This window comes from Pteropus medius, unplaced genomic scaffold (assembly GCF_902729225.1).
Source record: "Pteropus medius unplaced genomic scaffold, Ma_sr-lr_union100, whole genome shotgun sequence".
In the NCBI taxonomy this organism is placed as follows: Eukaryota; Metazoa; Chordata; class Mammalia; order Chiroptera; family Pteropodidae; genus Pteropus; species Pteropus medius.
The window spans coordinates 27,836,106-27,856,966 of NW_024354502.1; the positions used below are offsets into that span (position 1 = coordinate 27,836,106).

Sequence of the window (20,861 nt, forward strand, 5' to 3'; positions counted from 1 at the left end):
TATTTTTTCATATAAAGTCATTGAAATCTAGTGTGTATTTTACACTTCTGAATGTGGACTAGCAATATTTCAAGTGCTTCACAGGCATGTGTGGCCAGAGGCTACCTTACTAGACAGTTTAGCTCAGGAATGACCTACCTCAGGCCTCACCCTCTTGCGATCCATTCTCAAACTCCACCGCCATCAGTTATCTTTCTAAAAAAACAACACTAATCATGTCACTCCCCAGCTTAAAAGATCTCTGAAACCTCCTGCCTTTGTAGGACAGTCTGAACACCCTGGCATGATTTAAAAGACTTTTCACAATCTCCCCCAGTTTTCCTTTTAAACTGTCTCTCCTCTCTTCTCCCTTTCCAGGATGTGGCCACAATGACAGAAACTGTTCTTTCACCCAGCAAGCTTTTCCCTCCTCCTTGCATTTTTTCCTCTCCACTTAGGGATCTCCTTGAAGAGTCATTCCTTCATCCATTCAATGAGTGCCTACTAAATGTCAGGCAGCCTGCGGGGCATCGGGCCCAACTCAAAGAAGTACAAGGAAACTTCTTTGATCAACTCTCTGTCCTCCCCTCATCCCAAGCTCCACCTCGCTCTAGGTTTAGCCCTATCACCCAGCTAGGTGGTTTGTTCACGTGTCCTTCCACATCCTCTCCGAAGCCGTGGACCGAGTACTCTTGGACATTTCTTTAACATCTGCCACGTCGCGAATGCACAATAAACCCAATGAGGGGTGAATGATCAGTCAATCTCCACTTTCTCATCTGAGGTACAAGGCGGGTCGAGGGGGAATATCCAGCCTGATGTTCTAATGCAAGCCTTCCCAGAGTGGCCGGGTCCGCTAGGACTCCCGGGAAGACTAGCCCCCGACCCAGAGAAGCATTAACCTAGGCAAGCGTCCCGACCCGTCCCCTACAACCCCCGCCGCCCCCGCCTCCCCGCCAGCGTGGCCCGGAGGGACTGGGGCGCGAAAGGGGCAGGCAAAACGGGGACGGTGCTGGCACCCACGCGCAGGAGACTGTCGGCAGAGGGCCTTCCATCCAGGGATGCGGGAGGTCCCACGTGCAGGCGGCCGCGCGGAGGCGGTTGGGCGGTGGCACGGCTGGAACTACAAATCCCAGGGGGTGTCTAGAGGAAGAGGCGGAAGGGATGGTCTTGGGCGGGGCAGGCTGGAGCGAGGTGGAGCGAGGTGGAGCGAGGCGCAGCGAGGCTTGGAGGGGCGGGAGGACTACGCTCCAGCTGCTTGTGCTGCGCGCGAGATACCATGTCCGGAGGCAGCAGCTGCAGCCAGACCCCAAGCCGGGCCATCCCGGCCACTCGCCGGGTGGTCCTAAGCGACGGCGTGCAGCTGCCGCCCGGGGACTACAGTACCACCCCCGGCGGCACGCTCTTCAGCACCACCCCGGGAGGTAGGCATTGGCTCGGGGGCTCCGAGTGCGGGCGGTGGGAGGACGGACTAGGCAGAGCAAGGGGTTCGGCAGCTGCCCATTGGACGGTGACTGGGAAGAACGGGTAATGGACATCAGGAAGGCAGCGAGAGTCACGAATACCGAGCTCGTGGCCGCCCTGCCCTCTGGGTGCGTCCTCCAGCGCCCGCTTTGCAAACTGCCCCATTAGTTTTCTCCTTCTGGGAGAGACAGCTGAATGCCCCACTACCACCCAAACAGACAACGCTTCCAGGACTGGCACATGCCGAGACGTGCTGCCCCTTGTGGGTGTTGGGCACTTCTGAGGCGTAATATGGTGGGGTATGGGTGGCCCACGATCAAGACCTGGCTTGTGCTTTTTGGGGGGATGGGACGGGCATTCTCTGTTGGAATAAATGACTCTTGCAGAGTTCTTTTTCCTTCCCGAAGTACCCCCAGTTTGGCGTGGGTCAGGCACCCTCTGACGGAGGTTTTGGACTGAGGGTGCTCGCCTGCTCCAGCAGCGCCTTGCCGGCACCTGTGGCAGATTGCCCATTTACGCGTGTGGGATCTCCGCAGATGGACCGGGGGCGGCGGGCAGAGCTGTGCAGAAAAACACGTTCTTCTGTCCGGGGGGAGGGAGGACCGTGTGACCTCCCTGAAAGTGGATGAGGAAGAGGAAGCTGAGCTGGCACGGGTGGGGGCCAGCCTTGGGCTGCCCTCGAGAGCCAGGCATTCCCTCCCAGCCCGGGAGCCCTGGAGTACAGGCGCTGATGAAACCTGCCCGCGTGTTTGCATAATGAAATCCTCCTCGTGGCGCACCATTTCCCTCCCATCATCGCACTGCTCTCACCCCATTTTGCCCTTCTTCCCTCCCCGACACCCTCCTCCACCGCTCCTGTCCAACCTTCTGGAAACCAGCCGCAAATCCTGGCGCTACACTGAGACACGGGTGCGGGCGGGGCGCAGCCTCATCTCCTGCCAGCATCGGGGGCCACATGCTTATTTTCTTAGGCAGCTGTTCCACCACCGGCGAGCACAGCCAGATCCGAGGACTTCGAGTGTTTATTCCAAAACACACAAAGTTAGAATTATTAGGGATCTTAAATGTTCTTATCCAGCCATGCAACCTTACTCTGCAGAACGTGGCGCTGAGGCCCCAAAACTTAAACGCACGTGTCCATTGTCCAATGACACAATGTTTTCCCAGGCTGAACAAGAAATAGCAGCAATGCATAGAGAGAACTGCCCTCTCTTCTTTTAAAAATGACCCGAGGAAAAGTTCCTAGTGACTCTTCTTGCCACTCTTGACTCAAATTCTCTTTACTGGGGGGCCTTTAGTCCATGCTGTTCTGTTTTTTCTGTGTCGTGATGTGTCCACCAGGACCTTTCCTGATAATTTGGGGGTTCCTTCAAGTGAAGGTGTGAATCTCTGCTTGATCTGTTCAGAGTGGGCACTGAAAGCTCAGGAATCCCTCATTTACACATTTCATTGCTAGATGGGGACACATCAAATTGGAAGCAATACCCCGTGAGACTATTTATTTATAGGGAAGTCCACTTCTCACTTTGGACTGGGAAGGGGGTGATTTTTGGCTGACCACAGCAAATGCACCTCTCTTTGAAGGTCTTTAATTGGGAGAAAGAGGAAGGGACTTCTGCATCAGAGTGTAACTTAGTTTCTGAGGCCACCTGGAAGAAAGCTAGCAGCGCCCAGAGTCTAAATCCGAGTCTTTCTTGTCTGGCGTGTCCAATGGGGCAGGCACAGCTCACAGTCTGTAACCAGAGAATCCTGATTTGCCTCTACCTCAGTTAGCAAACCTGGCCTGCCTTAGCCAAGGTATGAAATCTTCCTCCAAAACCCAATTTACCATGGCAAAATAGCTTGACCTAATAAAAAAAGGTCATTCTGGTGCCTTTTTGCTTTGTTCTAGAATGCTGTTTCACAGTCTTCAATGCGCATATGAATTACCTGGGGACCTCGTTTAAACGTAGATTCTGATTCTGTAGGTTATGGGATAGAGCCTGAGATGCTACATTTCTAACTAGCTCCAGTGATTGGTCTAAATACCACACTTTGAGCACAGTAGTCCCCCTCTTATCTATGTTTTTGTGTTCCTTGGTTTCAGTTACCCACGGTCTGAAAACATTAAATGGAAAATTCCAGAAATAAACAATTCATAAATTTTAAATTGCACACCGTTCTGAGTTAACGTGCTAAAATCTTGTGCCATCCTACTCTGTCCTACCTAGGCAGTGAATCATTCCTGTGTCTGGCATATCCACACTGTATACACCGTGCACCTATTAGTCACTTAGGGTTCGATACTATCCAAGGTTTCAAGTGTCTACCAGGGGTCTTAGAATGTGTCCACTGTGGATAAGAGCGGACTCAGAATTAGTGGAATGTGACTTCCCTCACCTTTTCAGACCTTTGGGGGTCTGGCAAAAAAATGATGCTTCTTTTGAAGCTAGGTTTGGCATCAGTCTCTAAACCAGGGTCTAGACAGAGAGTCTGCACTGATGCCTGCACTCACGTATTTGCAGAAGGTGTCAGAAGCTATCGAAGTAAGTATTCTCCAGTCACTCTTGCTGGGAATGGCCTTGCAGTGTTTGTCTTCGGAGGAAAAAGAGCAGCAGTTGATTCGAGCCATCTCTATTTATGACTCCAGTTTACTTTCCATGGTCATTACTTTCCCACAGGCTGAGCCACTGATTTGAAGTTAGATATTTGGACACCTTAAGAGAAATTTGCTGAAAAGAGTGTTGTTTATTAATATTTGAAAGTCTTGAAAATCTCCAGTATAACCAGCAGAACCTTTGAATGGGTCAGAAACCTTCTGCTTCACACCACTCCCACCCACCTCCCTGCTGGATGTTTGACCCCAAAGCCTACAAGGGTTGTTTGGGTGGGAGTCATACCTAAGCTCTGTACCTGGATAAGGTTAATCAGAGGTAAGCAGGTAAAGCTACAGGTGTTAATGGCACCTTGTTTGGTTAGACAAACAAAGTCTGTGCCCAGGAAGCTTACCTTGGAGCAGCTTCCAAGTGTTTGGCTATGGAACAGACAGTGCCGGGAAGGGGGGGTGGTCACTGGGCACTGAGGCTAGAGAACAGCTAGTATCCCGAGGCCTTAGTCACAGAGTCACAGAGGGGAGACTACGTCTCATTATTAAAGGCAGGTTAAAAGGACTTGGACATTAAGGCAGTGAGCAAAATATAATGGGCTTCTTTTCATACTGACCTGAGCTTCCTTTTAAAGCATTTAGAACACTATGGAATTCCTCATTAAAGACTTTGACAGGGGCCTTGATATAGAGCACCCAAACTCCTTCCAATGCCCATGAACCTCCCTATTTTTAGAGCATTCACCACATCCCGAATTGGAAGTCAATAGCTTGGATTGCTAATTGAGGAAGATAAAGACACGCCTGAAATAAAATTATAAGCATCAAAGTTATATCTATAGAATGAAGCAATTAAACAGACCTCCCCAACCCCCATAACTAGTAGAACTTGTGTGAAACTCAAATGAGAATTGCCCATTCTGAATAGTCACCCTGGTAGGCTTCACATTCTAACAATGCAGACATAGCTGTTAGATTTTAATCGCATTCACATTGCACTCAATGTGTAAATGAGGCTTACACATTTTTTTCAATATCCTCAAAGGTCGCAGGGCCTTATTAATTGAAAGAGAAGTTTGATTCTTTTTTTTCCTGACAACCCAAAAAAGTTTTTTATTACCAAATTTGGTGAAAGGGCAAACAGGGTGGTACAGTATTTACCTGTTCGTAGTGAGGCATTTTCTTATATGGGACTTTATTTCATGTCATTCCACAAAAGGAATTAGGATAGGGCAGCGATATTGAAAAAAGGATTGCTTCTCAAGGTAAAAGTTTTTAATGAAAATTGTTCATTTGTACACTTAGAGTCTTGTGTGCAAACAAATGAAAAACCTGTTACTTTCTGGTCTTACTGAGATCCTTGCTAGAGTTCTTCCTCCATTATGATTTGCAACACACGAATCACGTGTATCTGTTTACATGTTTGTTCCCTAGGTTAGCCAGGAAGTTCTTTCAGAGCAGTCTTAATCTTTATATTGCTGCACTTGAGTGCTGCCTATGATGTATGATGTTTAGAAGATGAAGGGTTGAAAAGAATCCTGGAATGAAAGTATTCACAGGGTAACCTTTTTTTTTTTTTTTTTTTTTTTTTTTTTTAACCACCAGGCCTGGGTCTGAGCTGGCTTAATGATAGCATTTAAATGTTTTTTTTTCTGTCCTTTCAGTTGCAGGTATAATTGTTTATCTTGGGATGTCCCAGAGGCAAAAACTAACTTTCTCAATTTTCCCACTTATTCCAGTATTACCAATAACAATATTACTAATATTACTTTTCTCTATCATTACTGAGCAGTAAGTAGAAGGAAGTGACTTTTTTATACTGAACAAATCAGTATTGCGGCCAGGGTCTGAGACACTGAGATTGATGCTCCTTATTTACTTGTTTATACCTAGTATCACCGACTAGGCAGGAGTAGATGATATCTACCCATTGGCATTCAGGTGCTCAAGGACATGAGCAACAAAAGGCACCTTATAATCCACTGTCTATGCCCATGAACATTCATTGAGAGAACTCAGAGACTACTCCCCAAGTGTCAAGACTCACCAGCTGCCCAAAGACACTTGTCTTAATGAGAATGGCTATATTAGTTAACTGTTGCTATATAACAAGCCATCATAAAACTAGTAACTTCAACAACCACAATCTGTCGTTTCTCTTTATTCTTAGGGCTGCTTGGGCATTTCTTGATGATCTTGCCTGGGCTCACTCATCTGACTGCATACAGTGGGCAGCTGGATTGCCCTGGGCTCGAAGCTCCACAATGGCATTACCCACATATCTATGGCACTGCTGGGGACACCTGGAAGGCTGAGCACTCTCTCTGTCGTCTTGGTCTCGCGCCATTTAGGAGTCTAACCTGAGCTTATAACATAGCAGTATTCAAGGCCTCTTAAGGCCCGAGCTCAGAAATCACATAACATTGCTTTCACTGTATCCTTTTGGTCAAAGCAAGACACAGGGCCAGCCCAGATTCAAAGGGGGATGAGGAAAAACTGCCTTTGAATGAGAGAAGTCTCATGTGCAAACAGGGATTGGAAGAATTCTGGGGGCCGCATTTTCAGATCATTTTCCACAAGGGCCAAGGCTCAAAGAATGTTCCTTTGAGGGAACTTAACTTGCCAGCAGAGCCAAGGCCAGATGTAGAAGCAGACCAGAATCACAAGGCTGTGAATCGGCTGTTGGTTTAAGAACAGAGGACATTTTCCTGAAAACACTGAGTCATAGATCTCATGCCCATTTTCAAGGCCTATGGCCAACTCCACCAAGCAAATCATACAGAAGGCCATGATGCTAGGCCACTGGACAATACGTGCCACTTTGTGACATGCCATCCCTTACTGACCACCACCCAGCCTACCTTCTCTTTCCCTTTCAAGTGGCCAGGCTTTGGGAACACCCTTCAGAGGAGCCCATGCTTGCCCTGCCCTCCTATTTGAACATCCTTGATTTTCTGGAGTAGTGCAATAGGATGGGGTCAAGTCTTTTGAGCCTAGCTTTCCAAAAGTGGTAGGAGTGAATATCAAGAGGTACAAGTGTGTTCAGAACTCCCTTTGGTTTCCTGGTGATGCGTATAGTGTGAAGGTTAAGAACTAGGTCTGTTGCCTTAAAGAGAGTGTGTGTGAAAATAGATTTCTCTCATCAACTCTTGAGTGAAAGGGGAGAGCAACCCTATATTAATTTGTTAGAGCTGCCATAATAAAATACCACAGATGGGATGGCTTAACAGAAATTTATTTTCTCGTAGTTTTTGGAGACTTGAAATCCAGAATCAAAGTGCCAGCAGAATTGGTTTCTCCTGAGGCCCCTGTCCTTGGCTTGCAGATGGCCACCTTCTTGCTGTCTCTTCACACGATCGTGGTTGTGATTGTGGTCATGGTTTGTTCCTCTGTGATGTCTCTCTCTTTTTGGGACACAGGCATGTTGGATTAGGGCCCCACCCCAATGACTTTATTTTAACTTAATGGCCTCTTTAAAGACCTTATCTCCAAATACATGGGGGTAATAGGGGATGGGACTTCTAAATATGAATATAGAGGGATGCATTTTGCACCTCCTACTACCCAGAACAGCATTTGTTGCTGTGTAACAGGAGGCATTTCAGAAGGGCATCACCTGTTGGTAATGAATTTCAGGAGTCACACACCCTGCTCTGCACAGGTGCATTTTGAAGTGTTTGGGGGAAATGAAGGAAGGGGAAGGAGCTTGGCCAGCCCTTAGATTAATTATTTCAGCTATTTTGTTCCAAATGTCTCTGTAAAAGCCTTGTTCCTCCTGTTTAATTTTCAAGTAAACTGGCCATATTACCTTCAAGGGAATTCCCTTGAGGAGAGGAACTAGCCGGAAGGACCTTTTGCCACTCACTAATTGCCCCTATTTGATATTCAAGGAGCTTCATAAGATTCCTGGTACCTGAGAAACACCCAGATCTTGGTTCTCTTTGCAGAGCTGGTAGGGCCAGAGGTGAAGAAAGATCTTGAACTGAGCATGCTCTGCATCTCTCACCAGGATTTTTTTCCTGACAAGTCAGCTCGGCTTGCTAAACAGACAACCCAACAAGAAAAGCCACCCAAACACACATGGTTCCTGCCTGGTGTGTGTGTGTGTTGGGGAAGGGGGGCGGGGATGGGAGGTGGATCCTGGTAGACCCTGGCACATCTATTTATTTGCCTCCAGGATGACACAGCTGGTGAGAGCTGATATTAAAATTGTCCAGAGTATTTTGTCCAAAGGCTACTGGCGTGTGTCTGAGCACAGGCATTCAAACCTCCCCCTGCTATGAAATGCTCTCCCTTTCCCTGGAATGGAAACAGCAGTTCTAGGAATTCTGTTCTTGTACTCTTGCTGGGCCTCACGTTTCTGCCAGAGGAGGCCCAAGGGGAAGTGAGGGATGAGCTCGTCTCAACTTACAAGAGTTACAACCAGAAGCATTTTGAGCCCAAGTGTGGGTACTGTGGGGAGATGGAGAAGAAATCAAAACAGTCCTCTCTCAGGGAACATCCTGTTCTGGCCAAATACTCGGAAGGAGTAAAAGCCTGAAGACCCCTGTAATTTTTCCAGTTGCCAGTGCTGGCTGAGACACAGTAGCCTGTCTGCCTTGCTAATTTTAAACAGAGGTTGGTGTTTAGGATTGCAGGCAAGACAGGGTAGGTACGGCTCTGGATAGCTGTTGGGGGACAGCCTTTCTGAGCCCCAGTTTACTGTCTGCAAGTTGAGGATAATGTATCTCCCTTCTTGGGGGGTTATAGAGGGACACTGAGATCCAGCATGTCAGGCTATGAGTGTAGTGTCTGCCCCGTAGGCAGACAGTGATGACAGATGGTGCTTTCTGTAGCCATCTGATCTGAAAATCTTAGCATTCATTCAAGCAATATGTGTTTGTTTGTTTGTTTGTTTGTTTGTTTGTTTAATTTTAAAAAGTCAGACATTTATATAATCCATGACCACTGCATGTTTTTTGAGCATTTGCAGTCCAGTACTGTACTGGCTGCAGAAGGCATAAATAAATGCTCCTCGGCCTCCAAGGAGCTTCCTGTTCCTGGCTAGTGACTTTTTTCTCTGTTGTGTATGCTCTTCTGAGTGACTTTGTTTTAAGAACAGTTATACAGATGTCATGGTTTATTCCTGTACAAAGATACTCCTGTGAGGTGTGCATTTTATTAGTACCCTCCTCTTAGAGCTGAGGAATGAAACCGGGCCTCCGGGTCAAGGGGCTGGTGCATGGCATGCCCAGATTTGAGCCCAGACATCTGCCTCCAGGGCCAGTGCTATTTGTACCACTTTAAGCGCCTGCCAACAAAGAGATCCTAAAAATAAATGGTAGTATATCAGAGCTGGAACAGACCCAGAGAGATTACCTATGGAGCTTGGCACAGGATTGGTACTTTAAAAATAGATTGAATGAGCCTAGTCCACTTCCCTTGTTTACAGGTGAGGAAACCAGATCCTAGGAGAATGTGTCACTTTATACTTTCAAGTAAACTATCCTCACCACAGAGCATGCCTTGAGAAAAACCTATCATTCTTGTATTTGGGGCACATCTATTTAAAGTCCCAAATGACATTGGTTACCAAATATGCCGAAGTTCATGGTTGTTCTTGAGGTATGTTTCTGTAGGCCCAAAAAGGATCGTGGATGCCCTGACCCTCCCCCATCTCCTACTCCCCGCCGTAGGTCTCCTTTCAGGGTTATTACCTCTCCCCTGATTTGTCCCAGCTTTGACCATGTCTTGGTCCCTGGTATAGATGGTACAGTATGAAGCCATACTAGTCATGGTAATAATCAGGATTTGTTTGTATAGGGCTTACTTTGAGTCAGCCGCTGTTCTCATCCATGTAATAACCCTATAAAAGTTGACACTATCATCATCATCCCCATTCTACAGAAGAAATCGAGGTGCAGAGAGATTGATAACTTGTCCAGAGCCTTTAGAGCTAGCAAATGGGAGAGTTGGTTTACTTAGGAAGAGCAACAGGTATACATCTCTAGATGTTGTTTCCACCCCTTCTCTCTGCAGGACAGGAAACTCTTGCAGCCCACCAAACTTATATCTTACCCACACGTGTTTATATGGTGATACATTTAGAAAGGCTTTCAGTTAGATAATAGCCTCAGTTCTTCTGTACAGGTAGTTCAAGACTTGAACTCTACCCCCTGTACCCAAAAAGATCCCAGCTACACGGATGCTTTGAAATGAAGAGGGGTTCCACCTCTGTTCTTCTCCAGGACAAGGTTCTGGATTCTCCTGCTCCAGTTTCTCCAGTCTGGGTCATCCCCTGTCCATCTCCCCCAGGAGTCTCCTCCCTTTGGGGCAGTGCAGAACTGGAGCAACATGGATATTTCTCTGGCTCAGGGGTTTAGGATCAGACTGCCTGGAAGCTGGAAGACAAGGCCGATGGGAGCTTGGTATCTCTCTCCCCTGGCACACACAGGGTAGGTCTCTCCCCTGTTTCTCTGTGGTCCCCAAATATAACGCTTTTTTTAGACTTCACACACTTCACTGTAAACATTTTTTTTACAGGTCTTTCTGCAACTAAATTGTGTCTGAGATCAGGGAGCTGTTACTCTGTCTACCTGTTGCTTATATTCCTAGCATCTAGTATGGTGCTGCTATAAAGAGGTTCTATGAGTGAGTACCTGAGACCAGCATACCTGCTTTCAGGGTGTAGGATTGAGCAAAGGTTGGCAAATGTACAGGCGAGTGTTCTCAGCCTTGAATAGCGTCAGCAGGAGGTCAGATCTAGCGCGGACAGGGACTAGTGCACACCTGCCTGGAGAGGCACTGGAGGACTCAGTGCACCACCTCACCTCCTACCCAGCAAAGGCTCTGGACTTTTGGAGTGGGGTTAGTCTACCTAATTCCAGCTCAGGCGATTTTAACTTGAATTACTAGAAAAGGAGACTCTGAACCTGTATTGTTATTTGTTTGCTTAATGTCCCTGTATCCTTATTAGAGTTTTGTATTTTTTTTTAAAAAAAAGCTCAGTTTAAAAGTTGTGTGTTTATTTGTTTGTTTGTTTTTGCTTTAATCCTTCTCTCTCCCCACTCACAGGTAACCAAACACAAAATACACACAGTTCTGTGACTCTTTTTCATGCAACAGATTGTGGACAATGTATACTTTTCTTTTTCCGAATAGTAACTGCACAGCATTGAATTGTAGGTCTGACCCAAAATTTATTTTCTTTTTTTTTTTTAGTTTTATCTTTTTTTTAAAATTTTGATCCATAATTTATTTAACCTGTCCCTTAGTTTTAAAAAAAAAAACAGGTATATATGTGTGTGTGTATAATTATTTCATCTACTTTTGTATGTGCTTGACTTTTTTCATAATGAAAGTATTTTAAAGTTACTATATATAAATAGTTAAAAATGAAAAGTACCTAAAGACGTCTAACAAAACAGAAACCTCTTGCCTCTCCCACCCCCATCTCACTTTTCAGAAGCAGATAACATTTTCCAGCTCTCCCTTGTGGGAATTTACCTCCACATTTCTAACTTTTTCTTGATTTCATCTGTTGACTTGCTTTTTTGATAGATGATGACTTATTTGTATGTGTACACCCTCTTTCTTTCTTTCCATTCTCTCAATATAATTATATCAAAATTTGTTTGTTAGGACAGTTTTCTTTAAATATTTCTTTGGGGGAGTGGACAGCTAATCAATTAGAGGACTTTTTTTTTTTTTTTTTTAATACCTATCATGCCGTGAATTCGTAGGGAATGGGCTCCAGCAGCTCAGGCTCCTTTCTGTTGGTTCTCACAAAGCATGTTTCTCTGGGTGGAGCAGGCTGGCGCTTCAATTCAACTCAGGTACCTTTCTCTTTGGCTTCCTTCTTTTTTTGATCATTTTCCTTCATATGTTTCAGGAAGCTCTATCAACTCTTAGAGTGCTTAATATGCTCGATACCTACATTAATTCTCTTGACAAGAATCTTACCCTTAACTTGGTTGTTTACAGCAATGCCAACTGCATGCTGGGGAACATTTTAAACTCTTCCAGTTTTGCCATGGTAACATTTGTGGGGCATTCCTTTTTGAACAGTGCCAATTCCCTTGATGTCTACAATATCACCTTTCCTGTAGATTTGCGTGTATGTGGCCAAAGGAACAATTCCATGTTTTCTAAAAGGCCTAGAGAACATATAGTTGGTGCCTTTCCTCCTTCCCTTTGTGTTGGTCATATTGGTGAATTACTGGAAGATGGCAGTTCTGGCCAAAAGGGCTATATCACAAGTTTTTAAAACTACATATTTATAATTTTTATTACTATGACTCTTGATGAGCCAAGTAGTTTACAATAATAGCGTTTCCATTTTTTACAACTTTTAAAAAAATTGCCCCATTTAAAAATATGCTTAGTTTTCATTCAAGTAAGTCTTCCCACACTCTCCAGCACCTCTTATTATGGTTTTACACAAAGTAGACTTCTTATCAGTCCATTTTTCCCTTTTTCCTGAACTAACACAGTTTGACTGCTCTGGACCTGCCACACAGTTGCTAACATCAGATTCCTGGAGACCTCTTGCCTTTCTCTAATTTTGGAAGACTACATCCTCCTGTAGCTTTCTGAAAATATCTCTATTCTACTTTTACTTGAATAGTATTTGGCTGGGTATAAAACTAAGTCAAAATGAATTTTCCCTCAGGATTGACCCATCGTCTTCAGACTAACAACATTTCCCTTGAGAAATTTCGTGCCATTCTTATTCCCAATCCTTGTGTGCACCTGTTCTTTTTTCCCCCTTTCTGGAAGATCTTCGGATTTTCTCTTTATCATTTGTATTGTGAAATGTCACAATGAATGTTAAGTTGGTGTTTTTAATTCAATGCACTGGATACTCAAAGGGGTAGTTCAAGACTCGTCTCTTTCAATTCAGGAAAATTTTCTTTCTTCATTACTATTTAAGTAAATTCCTTTTACCAGTTTCTTCTCTCTCTCTTTTTTGACTTTTTATTGTCCAATATCAGATCTCTAATTTATCTTTTGCCTGTTCATCTTTTTGTCTTTCTGTCTTTTAAAGTCTTCTGCTTCCTTTATTATCCATTTCTTCCTGTTGGTTTGTATGGATCTCTCCTTAAATGATGTAAGCTTTTCTCAGAAATGTATGGAGACATTTGGTGGTTTTTATTTTCTATAGGTCTTTATCTTTACTCTTTATTTTGAAGCAGGGGGGTGGGGAGGAGGTCTGAGGCTCATCATTCAGGAGGTCAACTTTAACTTAATTTCTCTGTCTCCCTTCCCTCATGGCATGTGAGACATATAGTACCTCTCCCTGTTGTGAGGCCCTATCCCCATTTTCTATGACGCCTCTAATTCCTGAACCTTCCTGGAGTTCTCTGGGGCAACCTTGCTTGCTTCCTGTTATAACCTCCACACCCTCACCCCTGCATTTAGGTGTCACCTTTTCTCTCTCTGTTAGAACCATCTCTCCATTCACTTTCTGTCTTCATATATTGTGATTTGGGGAACAGTTTGAGCCTCACATGTATCTAAGTTGGAGTATGGGCTCCTATTTCTTGTTCTTGATGTTTTGCATGACTTTTGAGAGAAGTAGCAGGGAAAAAATGTCTTTACTTAGTCATCTTGAAGCTGCTTGGATTCTCAAGAGCTCTTCATGCTCTTATTTGTAGAAACCTAGTGGAGTTGGGTCATTTTCCCTAATGTGGAGACAGAATGTAGGCCCTCAGCTGAAGAATGTTGTGTGGTGATCACCCCGTATGATAGAAGACCACACCTGACTAGTGCCCTCCAGCTGCTGCTGCTCCACACCTTACAGAGACCTTGGCGTCCCTTTCTGGTTTCTGTTTCCTGTCCCTGTATGCAGGTCCAGTTCCCAGCTCCAGGATACCACAGCATTTTCAGCCAAAGGTTCCTATTTTTGACAATATGAGACTGTGTATGTTTTATTAAGTTTGCCTCATCTGTGGGAGGCTTAGGGAATTTCCAGAAAATCACTGTTAACTGAAGCTGTGTAGTGGTGGATCGAATTAAGGGATGGGGGAAAAAAGGCTTAACAAGACAAAGCAGCTTCCATAGAAAACATTCCCACCACGTTCTCCAGCTTCTGTTCTTCACTGGCCCCAACTGAGTCAGAGGCGGCTTTGTGGTCCCCTCCCCCTCCTCCTCTCCTAGGCTTGATGCCTTGTCAGCCGACTTTCTGAACACCACTGTTTACCCTCTGCAGCTGAAACACCCTGGTGGTGTTTCACCTGGGTGCCACTTCTGCCATCACTTAGTTTATGAATTTCATTAGCATAAATGAAGATTTAAATTTTTAATTAAGAGCTCTCGCTATAAGACAAAGGGCACAGAGGCTGTTTCTTTTTCTCTTTAAAGTGTAATTAATGATTTAAAAATTGCCAGGAGCCCTTCTGTTATACACCCAAAGAATTTAAAGCAGAGTCTCAGAGAAATATTTGCACACCCATGTTCACAGCAGCATTGTTCACAATAGCCAAAAGATAGAAGCAACCCAAATGTCCGTGGATAAACAAAATGTGGTATATCCAGTCAATGGAATATTATTCAGCCTTAAAAAGGTAGGAGATTCTGACAGATGGTACAACAATGTAGATGAAGCTTGAGGACTTTGTGCTAAGTGAAATAAACCAGTCAGAAAGAGACAAATACTGTATGATTGCACTTATATGCGGTACTTAGAGCAGTCCAATTCACAGAGACAGAAAGTAGAATGGTGGTTGCCAGGGTTTGGAGGAGGGGAAATGAGAAGTTTCATGCCTGCCGTTTCCCTTTTGTAAGAGGAGAAGCGTTCTGGAGATTGGTTGCACAACAATGTGAATGTACTTAACACTATTGAACTGTACACTTGGTAAATGTTATGCTATTTACATTTTACCGCAATTTTTAAAAAATCACGAGGGGCTAGAGACCTTTAAAGAATCTCCCCAGAATCTGCTGACCTCCGAGTTCTTTTTCAAGACTGTTGAATCTCTAGCTCTTAGGTTCCACTCTGATGAGGTCAGTTCCCTACTCCGTAGTGAACAAACCAACAAAAAAGCCAAAGTGGAGGAAAGCGAGGAGATAAGAGGGAAGGTGCCAAGCCTCGAAGATGAAGAAACAGGGAAAATGGTCCCGTCTCTGAAGTCAGCACATCCCCCCTCAAGGAGAGGGCACCGTTGTTCTCCATTTGTAACCCACTGGGCTCATAGGCACATAGCCCTTCATGTTACAAGTGAGGAAGCTGAAACCTAAACAGGGGAGAGAGGTAGGCTCAGGGGCTGATGGGCACAAGGTCACAAAGCTGGCTGGTAGCAGAGCCTAAAGTGCAGCCCTGGTTCTGTGTTCTTTGCTTTAGACGCCCTTCTAAGAAATGTGAGCGGTGAACTTTAACCTCCTTGGTGATGATGAGCCGGGCTGTCAGCTTCAGCATTATTGCTTCTCAGTAGGTAACAGACTAGGCGACTACCTACTGTCAGACTGAGACAACATGGCAAGCAGGTGTCTCTCAGCATTCCTCTGCTCTTCAGCCTCCCAGGTCCTCCTCAGCACTGGAGTCCATCCTCATGAACTCATACTCAGAGCTCTGAGATGCAGACTGGTTCCCCTCTAGGAGTTAACAGAGAGGCCCATGCATAACTTCGAGAAATAAGTTCCAGCTGTTGGAATGTCACTCCTCATAGCCCTTCAGTGAGAGAAACATTTTAGGGTTATTGATAAGAAAAGGCATTCCTGAAGTCCTAAAATCATGGTCTCTAAATGTGGGTCATTCATATTACAGCTGCAGTTTTTATTGTACCTTGCATTTGACTCGTACATATATTTAATATTTTTTATATCACCTTACCTTTTTAATTTCATTTTTATTATGATTTTATTATATATGTAATATATATCTATCATCATATTAAATTATGTCCTGTTATATATTAAAAGGAAACTTGATATTACAACTATATATGGAAAACCAGATTTACTTGCCATAAATAGAAGATAACTATAAAAGGAAATACAATGACAGGACAGTTTTAAATTCTAGCTAGATTCCACTGCCTGCTTTGAGCCTGAAGCCTGCTCTTTGTCAAAAAGGGAGCAATCAGCAAATGTTAGTGAGGTGTTACTAGTACCATACTGGTGCTTCAGAGGTAATCAGGATTAAACAAGGACCCCATGTGAATACCTTTCTTGCTGTTCACTGTTATTTGATTAATCAGCTGGGTCTCTAACTAAGACCCTAAGTCCTGTACTTTAGAAAACACTCCTTTTTAAGGTATTACTTAAGCCCCTGCCCTCATGGGATGGATCCTAGGTATGGTTTTGGAATAATGAACAGTTCCATAAGACATGGTCCTCACGCCTAGGGTGACACTTGTGAAAGGAGAGTGGAAAGAAAATGAATGGAATGCAGACAGCGTACCAACCCTGAAGTGCAGTCACAATCAGTGCAACGGGTAAACTGGTGCAAGGGGCGGCAAAGAGGAGATGGGCTTAGCAGGAGACCCTTTTGTGGGGCAGGTAGAGCCAGTATGTTGCTCCTTTCCACAAAGCACAGGTGGGGAAATTCTCATTTTTACTAGTTGAGGAATCACTTAATGTTCCGTCTCTTCATTTGTAAAATGGCGGTACCCCCATGGGGGTACTGTAAGGACAGAATTGAAAAATGAGTAAAAATCATACTTGCTCTACTATAGGATGTGATTATCACAAGTAGTAAGACTGAGCACCAAGTTGGTAAGTGAGTTGGTGGGCTTTAAGGAGAGAGCACAAGTTGAGCTCTGATGGGAGAAAGGACACGGTGTGGAGGCCAGTGGGCCCCTTGCATCTGAGTGCTCCTTGTAATGGGGAGTCAGGGCAGTTTGGTGACAGCAGAGTCCTGAGCTGTAGCAAGACACCTGAGTAAGCCTCACTTCTCCTTTGTCCAGCTTTTCCAGGAAAATCTGCTGCCTCTGCCACAGCCACACCTCAAAGAAGTGAGAAAATGAGCAGGCAGGGGGATCAAGATAGCTTTACCAACGTCCCTATTCCCTCCCAGGTACCAGGATCATCTACGACCGAAAGTTCCTAATGGAGTGTCGGAACTCACCTGTGACCAAAACACCCCCACGGGACCTGCCCGTCATTCCCGGGGTCACTAGCCCTGCCAGCGATGAGCCCCCCACAGAAGCCTGCCAGAACCACCTGCGCAACAGCCCAGAAGATAAGCCTGCAGGTGGTGAGTGACCGGGGTTTGGCCAGGCTCTCTCCCCTGGGATGGGAATGTTTGCAGACCAGTCCTATCTACTAGGGGATTACAGGGAGAGAATGATGGTGACCACCTCATGCTCTTTGGAGCAGCTCAGAGTCCAGAGAGTAGCAGGGGAGTCAGGATGGAGGCTGGGGAGAACTTTCATCAGTACCAATTTTCTTGTGAAAGTGGCCCAAGAACCCGAGAAAAGGTGATTGGGCCTCATCAGATAATCTAATTAATGGGGAGCTTGTTTGAAATGAGGGGGACTTTCAGAGTGCTCCTTTTTGTACCTGTCCCTGAAGCGTTACTACGTATCTGCAGTACTTGGAAATACCCACAATGTCTATGTGTCTATGTGCAGGAGACAACTTATCAAAGACATGGTGTACTTGTCCTCCAGGAAACTACATGTCTGCAGGCTCATAAAGGCATCCAGGATGCCTTCTATTAGTGTGTTTGTTTACTAGTGGATTCTTGATAAAGATAGGTAGAAACGGTGAAGCCAGTTGTTTCTACAGGTTTGCCATGGGGTAGCTAGGTCCTTTCTGGTTCCCCTACCTTCTATCCTTCCCCAAGTAATCAGAGCAGCCCCCTAGACAGAGGTGTGTGTGAATACGCTCTTTGTGGCACAGTGACTGGCTTGCCAGAGTGTCTGAGCTCTCTCACCGTGGGAGGATCCAGTGTAAGCACTTGCAGACAAACAGTTAGCCTGGAACCCACTGACCCTTCACCCAGAAGGCAGTACACCAGTCCAGACAGGAAGCAGCTGGGACCTTGGGCTGGGCTGGCTCTGCTGACAGCAGAATCCATCTACCAGGGACCTACAAGACGTGATTCATCATTATGTTGGGAACCCCACAATCTAAGACAAATGACAGTTGCCTTGCCTTTCAAACTTGGAAAGCGGTGGGAGGGAGAGAAATAGATTCAGACACACACAGAGAACAATAAAGATGGCTGGAGAAATAAGGCTGGAGAAAAGGATGGATAGATCCACATGGCTGGTGGCACGGTACCTCCTGCCCTTGCTTTTTTCCTCAAACCAAAGACTGTAAGTTGAAAATAGAGGTTAGAACTCCTGAAATTAAGTTACCACTACCTGAAGGCTGTCCCCCACCCCCACTTGCATACCCTCTTCCCTCCCAGTTTCTAGAACCACTCTGGCCCATAAAAAATGCTGGGTTGGCCCAGCGGTGCCCCAGGCAGGCAGCTTTACCCACAATAATGGCCTAGTCATTCAGCACCATTGTTATGGGGTGTGGTAGTGAGGGAGGGATATCATTTTTCATTTTGCTTAAGTCCAAGGCCCCTGGCCTTGGACCTACATATTTGTGTAAATATAACCAGAAGAAGAGCTGGGTATCTTGCTGTGGGGCCAGAGCAGGCGTCTTGCTATACAGAACCTTGGGCAGCCATGTCTAAGAGATTGTGAGTGAGGCAATTTCATTAAAAAGCAAAACAACCTGCTGCAGCATGGTGACTTGGAAATTTTAGTGGAAAGGCGGGGCAGGGTAAGGGCAGTAAGTGGCTGAATTACCCAAGTAACTGCTTTACCACAGGGTCAGGATATTCCATGAGCAATCAGGTATATCCCAGTAGGTTATAGTATCATTTTCTTAACCAAAAGTTAAGACATGCGCTCAAAAATGTTTTATGTTTAAGGAATATTTTTCCATGAAGTTATGTTTATGACAATTCACAAGTATCCATCCACTCATTAAAAATAATAAAAATTTTACAAAATTCAGGACTGTCCCTCTCCCATGGGAGACCTAGTCTCTGCTCTTCCTTCGGGTTTGGGCAAGAGAGCACAGCTGGACACGGCACCTTCAGGCCTGTGTTTCTAGGAATAACCCCCATTCTCCTTAGCAGCATAAACCTGGCCCCTGCTCTTCTTGTAGGAACAACAGAATGAAAAGATAATACCTCTCCTTGCCTCTAAAATGCCAGCCCTACCATTCCCTCATGCTTACCTGCCCTCTGTCCTTTTTTTCTCCAGGTGAAGAGTCACAGTTTGAGATGGACATTTAAAGGACCTGCCATTGGATCAAGCCATGCCTTTGGGCACCTCTGGCCCTCCTCAGGAGGAGTCACACCAGCCAGGCCTTATAAAAGTTATCATCGGTGCTCGCTTTGGAAGCACATATACTAAAATTGGAAAGAAAGTTATCAACTTGGGCAGGCATTGGGTATGGGGTGAGCCACCCCAGTCCTCTGCTCCCTCACTCAGGGCACCTGCTCCTCTTCCTCCTTCTTTGTGAATACCAGCAGATACCTCCATGTGCCTCCACTCATGCTGGAGCTGCTGCCCCAGTGGGAGTGACTCCCAAGAGCATACCCTGCAGCCCTGGGGCCAGGAAGTAGACATAAGGACCCTTTTTGAATGATCATCTGGCTCTTTCAGTACCATCCTCTGGAGGCGCACCCACCCCTTCCTTAGCTTGGTGTATGTGGGAAAGCTTCCCTCCCCCTTCTTCCCCAAGAAAGGAAATAAAAGCCACCTTCACCCCAGGGCCAGGAGTTGGCCCCTGTCTGAGCTCTTTTCAACTCCATATGGATAACTAACACCAACTGCTATCACTGGGTGTTATAAAGCACTTTCCTATACTTGTCTCATTCGATTCTCATGCTGATCTTGTTAAGTAAGTAGAGCAAGTATCATTTTCATTTTACAGCTCAGAAGACTGGCTCAGAAGTTAAAATCACACACTAGTAACTGAGAGATGGGACTGGGTTTGAGCTGTGCTGCTCTTTATCTCTTGTTTTTCAGTGGTGGATGTTACCTCTCTTCTGGGCTTTGTCTCCCGGAGCCGGTCTATTCCCTGCGAAAGTCAAAGGGGAGAAGAGACTTGAGACTCTTTGATTCATGTGCCCCTGATGTTTGTCAAGTGATCCCTTTGTGTGAGCTGTCATGGGGGATAAAACATGAGACAAGCTCTCTGCCTTGATGATTTTATTGAAAATATAAGACCCATAAGAAAAGGTAGTGTAAAAGATTCTATAGCATTGGTTAACAGTGAGTGGTCCATACAAGTGGAGACTTCACGGAGGTAACACCACTGCTGGGTCCTGAGAATGAGTGGGCTGAGAGAGGCAGGGGCCTGGTATTGCCGAGGTCAGGTGGTCTTGTGGAACAAGGGTGTACAAGGACAAGAGCAAGTTGCCTGCTTTAGCCAGTGCAGGCAGTTTGTGTGGGTGGGGATGGCTTTTCTAAAAGGCCTAAAAAGGACAAAGCTATAAAGGCCTTGAATGCCAGGCAGAGGTCTTTGCTGAAAAGTAGTATGGGTTTCTCATCATAAGACATGCAGGGGGTTGGATGACCTTTGACCAGGAGGTGGTGGGTGATGTGGACTTTATAAACGATAGGCTCATAGCACTTATCAGTCTGCTCTTTGGGGAGCAGCAGGCCTTAGTGCTCAAATCCTTTGCCTGTCCTTTTCTATAGCCGAGTTGGAGTCCTTTCCCCTCCTAAGGACTGTGAAGGCAGTTGGAACCAATGTACCTGGTGATGGTGCCAACCAGCCATGGTGGTATGTTGACTCTAGGCACACAGCACACAGCATAACCTCTTTGTGGAAAGTGAGATTATGGAGAGGCCACCACAAGAGCAAAGACAACAACTAACGCTCTAAGTAGGATCAAATT

The 20,861-nt window shown here is 45.4% G+C and overlaps 1 protein-coding gene and 1 pseudogene across 1 annotated transcript; one reads left to right on the forward strand and one right to left on the reverse strand.

Annotated features, from left to right (window-relative positions):
* The first annotated feature begins 1,172 nt into the window (after positions 1 to 1,172).
* Positions 1,173 to 20,152, forward strand: EIF4EBP1 (eukaryotic translation initiation factor 4E binding protein 1). The gene is made up of 3 exons (XM_039853802.1): positions 1,173 to 1,403; positions 17,022 to 17,201; positions 19,216 to 20,152. The coding sequence occupies exons 1-3, from the start codon at positions 1,259 to 1,261 to the stop codon at positions 19,245 to 19,247; spliced, it is 357 nt and encodes a 118-aa protein (XP_039709736.1). The 5' UTR covers positions 1,173 to 1,258; the 3' UTR covers positions 19,248 to 20,152.
* LOC120595617 (60S ribosomal protein L21-like) lies at positions 11,730 to 12,689 on the reverse strand (annotated as a pseudogene).
* Positions 20,153 to 20,861: the final 709 nt, after the last annotated feature.

What these genes read in the sequence shown, in the direction of transcription:
- EIF4EBP1 (XM_039853802.1), top strand. Translation starts at nt 1,259, where the DNA reads ATGTCCGGAGGCAGCAGCTGCAGCCAGACCCCAAGCCGGGCCATCCCG. An exon ending in CTTCAGCACCACCCCGGGAG is followed by an intron (nt 1,404 to 17,021) that starts GTAGGCATTGGC and finishes ATTCCCTCCCAG; the next exon opens with GTACCAGGATCATCTACGAC. An exon ending in AGAAGATAAGCCTGCAGGTG is followed by an intron (nt 17,202 to 19,215) that starts GTGAGTGACCGG and finishes TTTTTTCTCCAG; the next exon opens with GTGAAGAGTCACAGTTTGAG.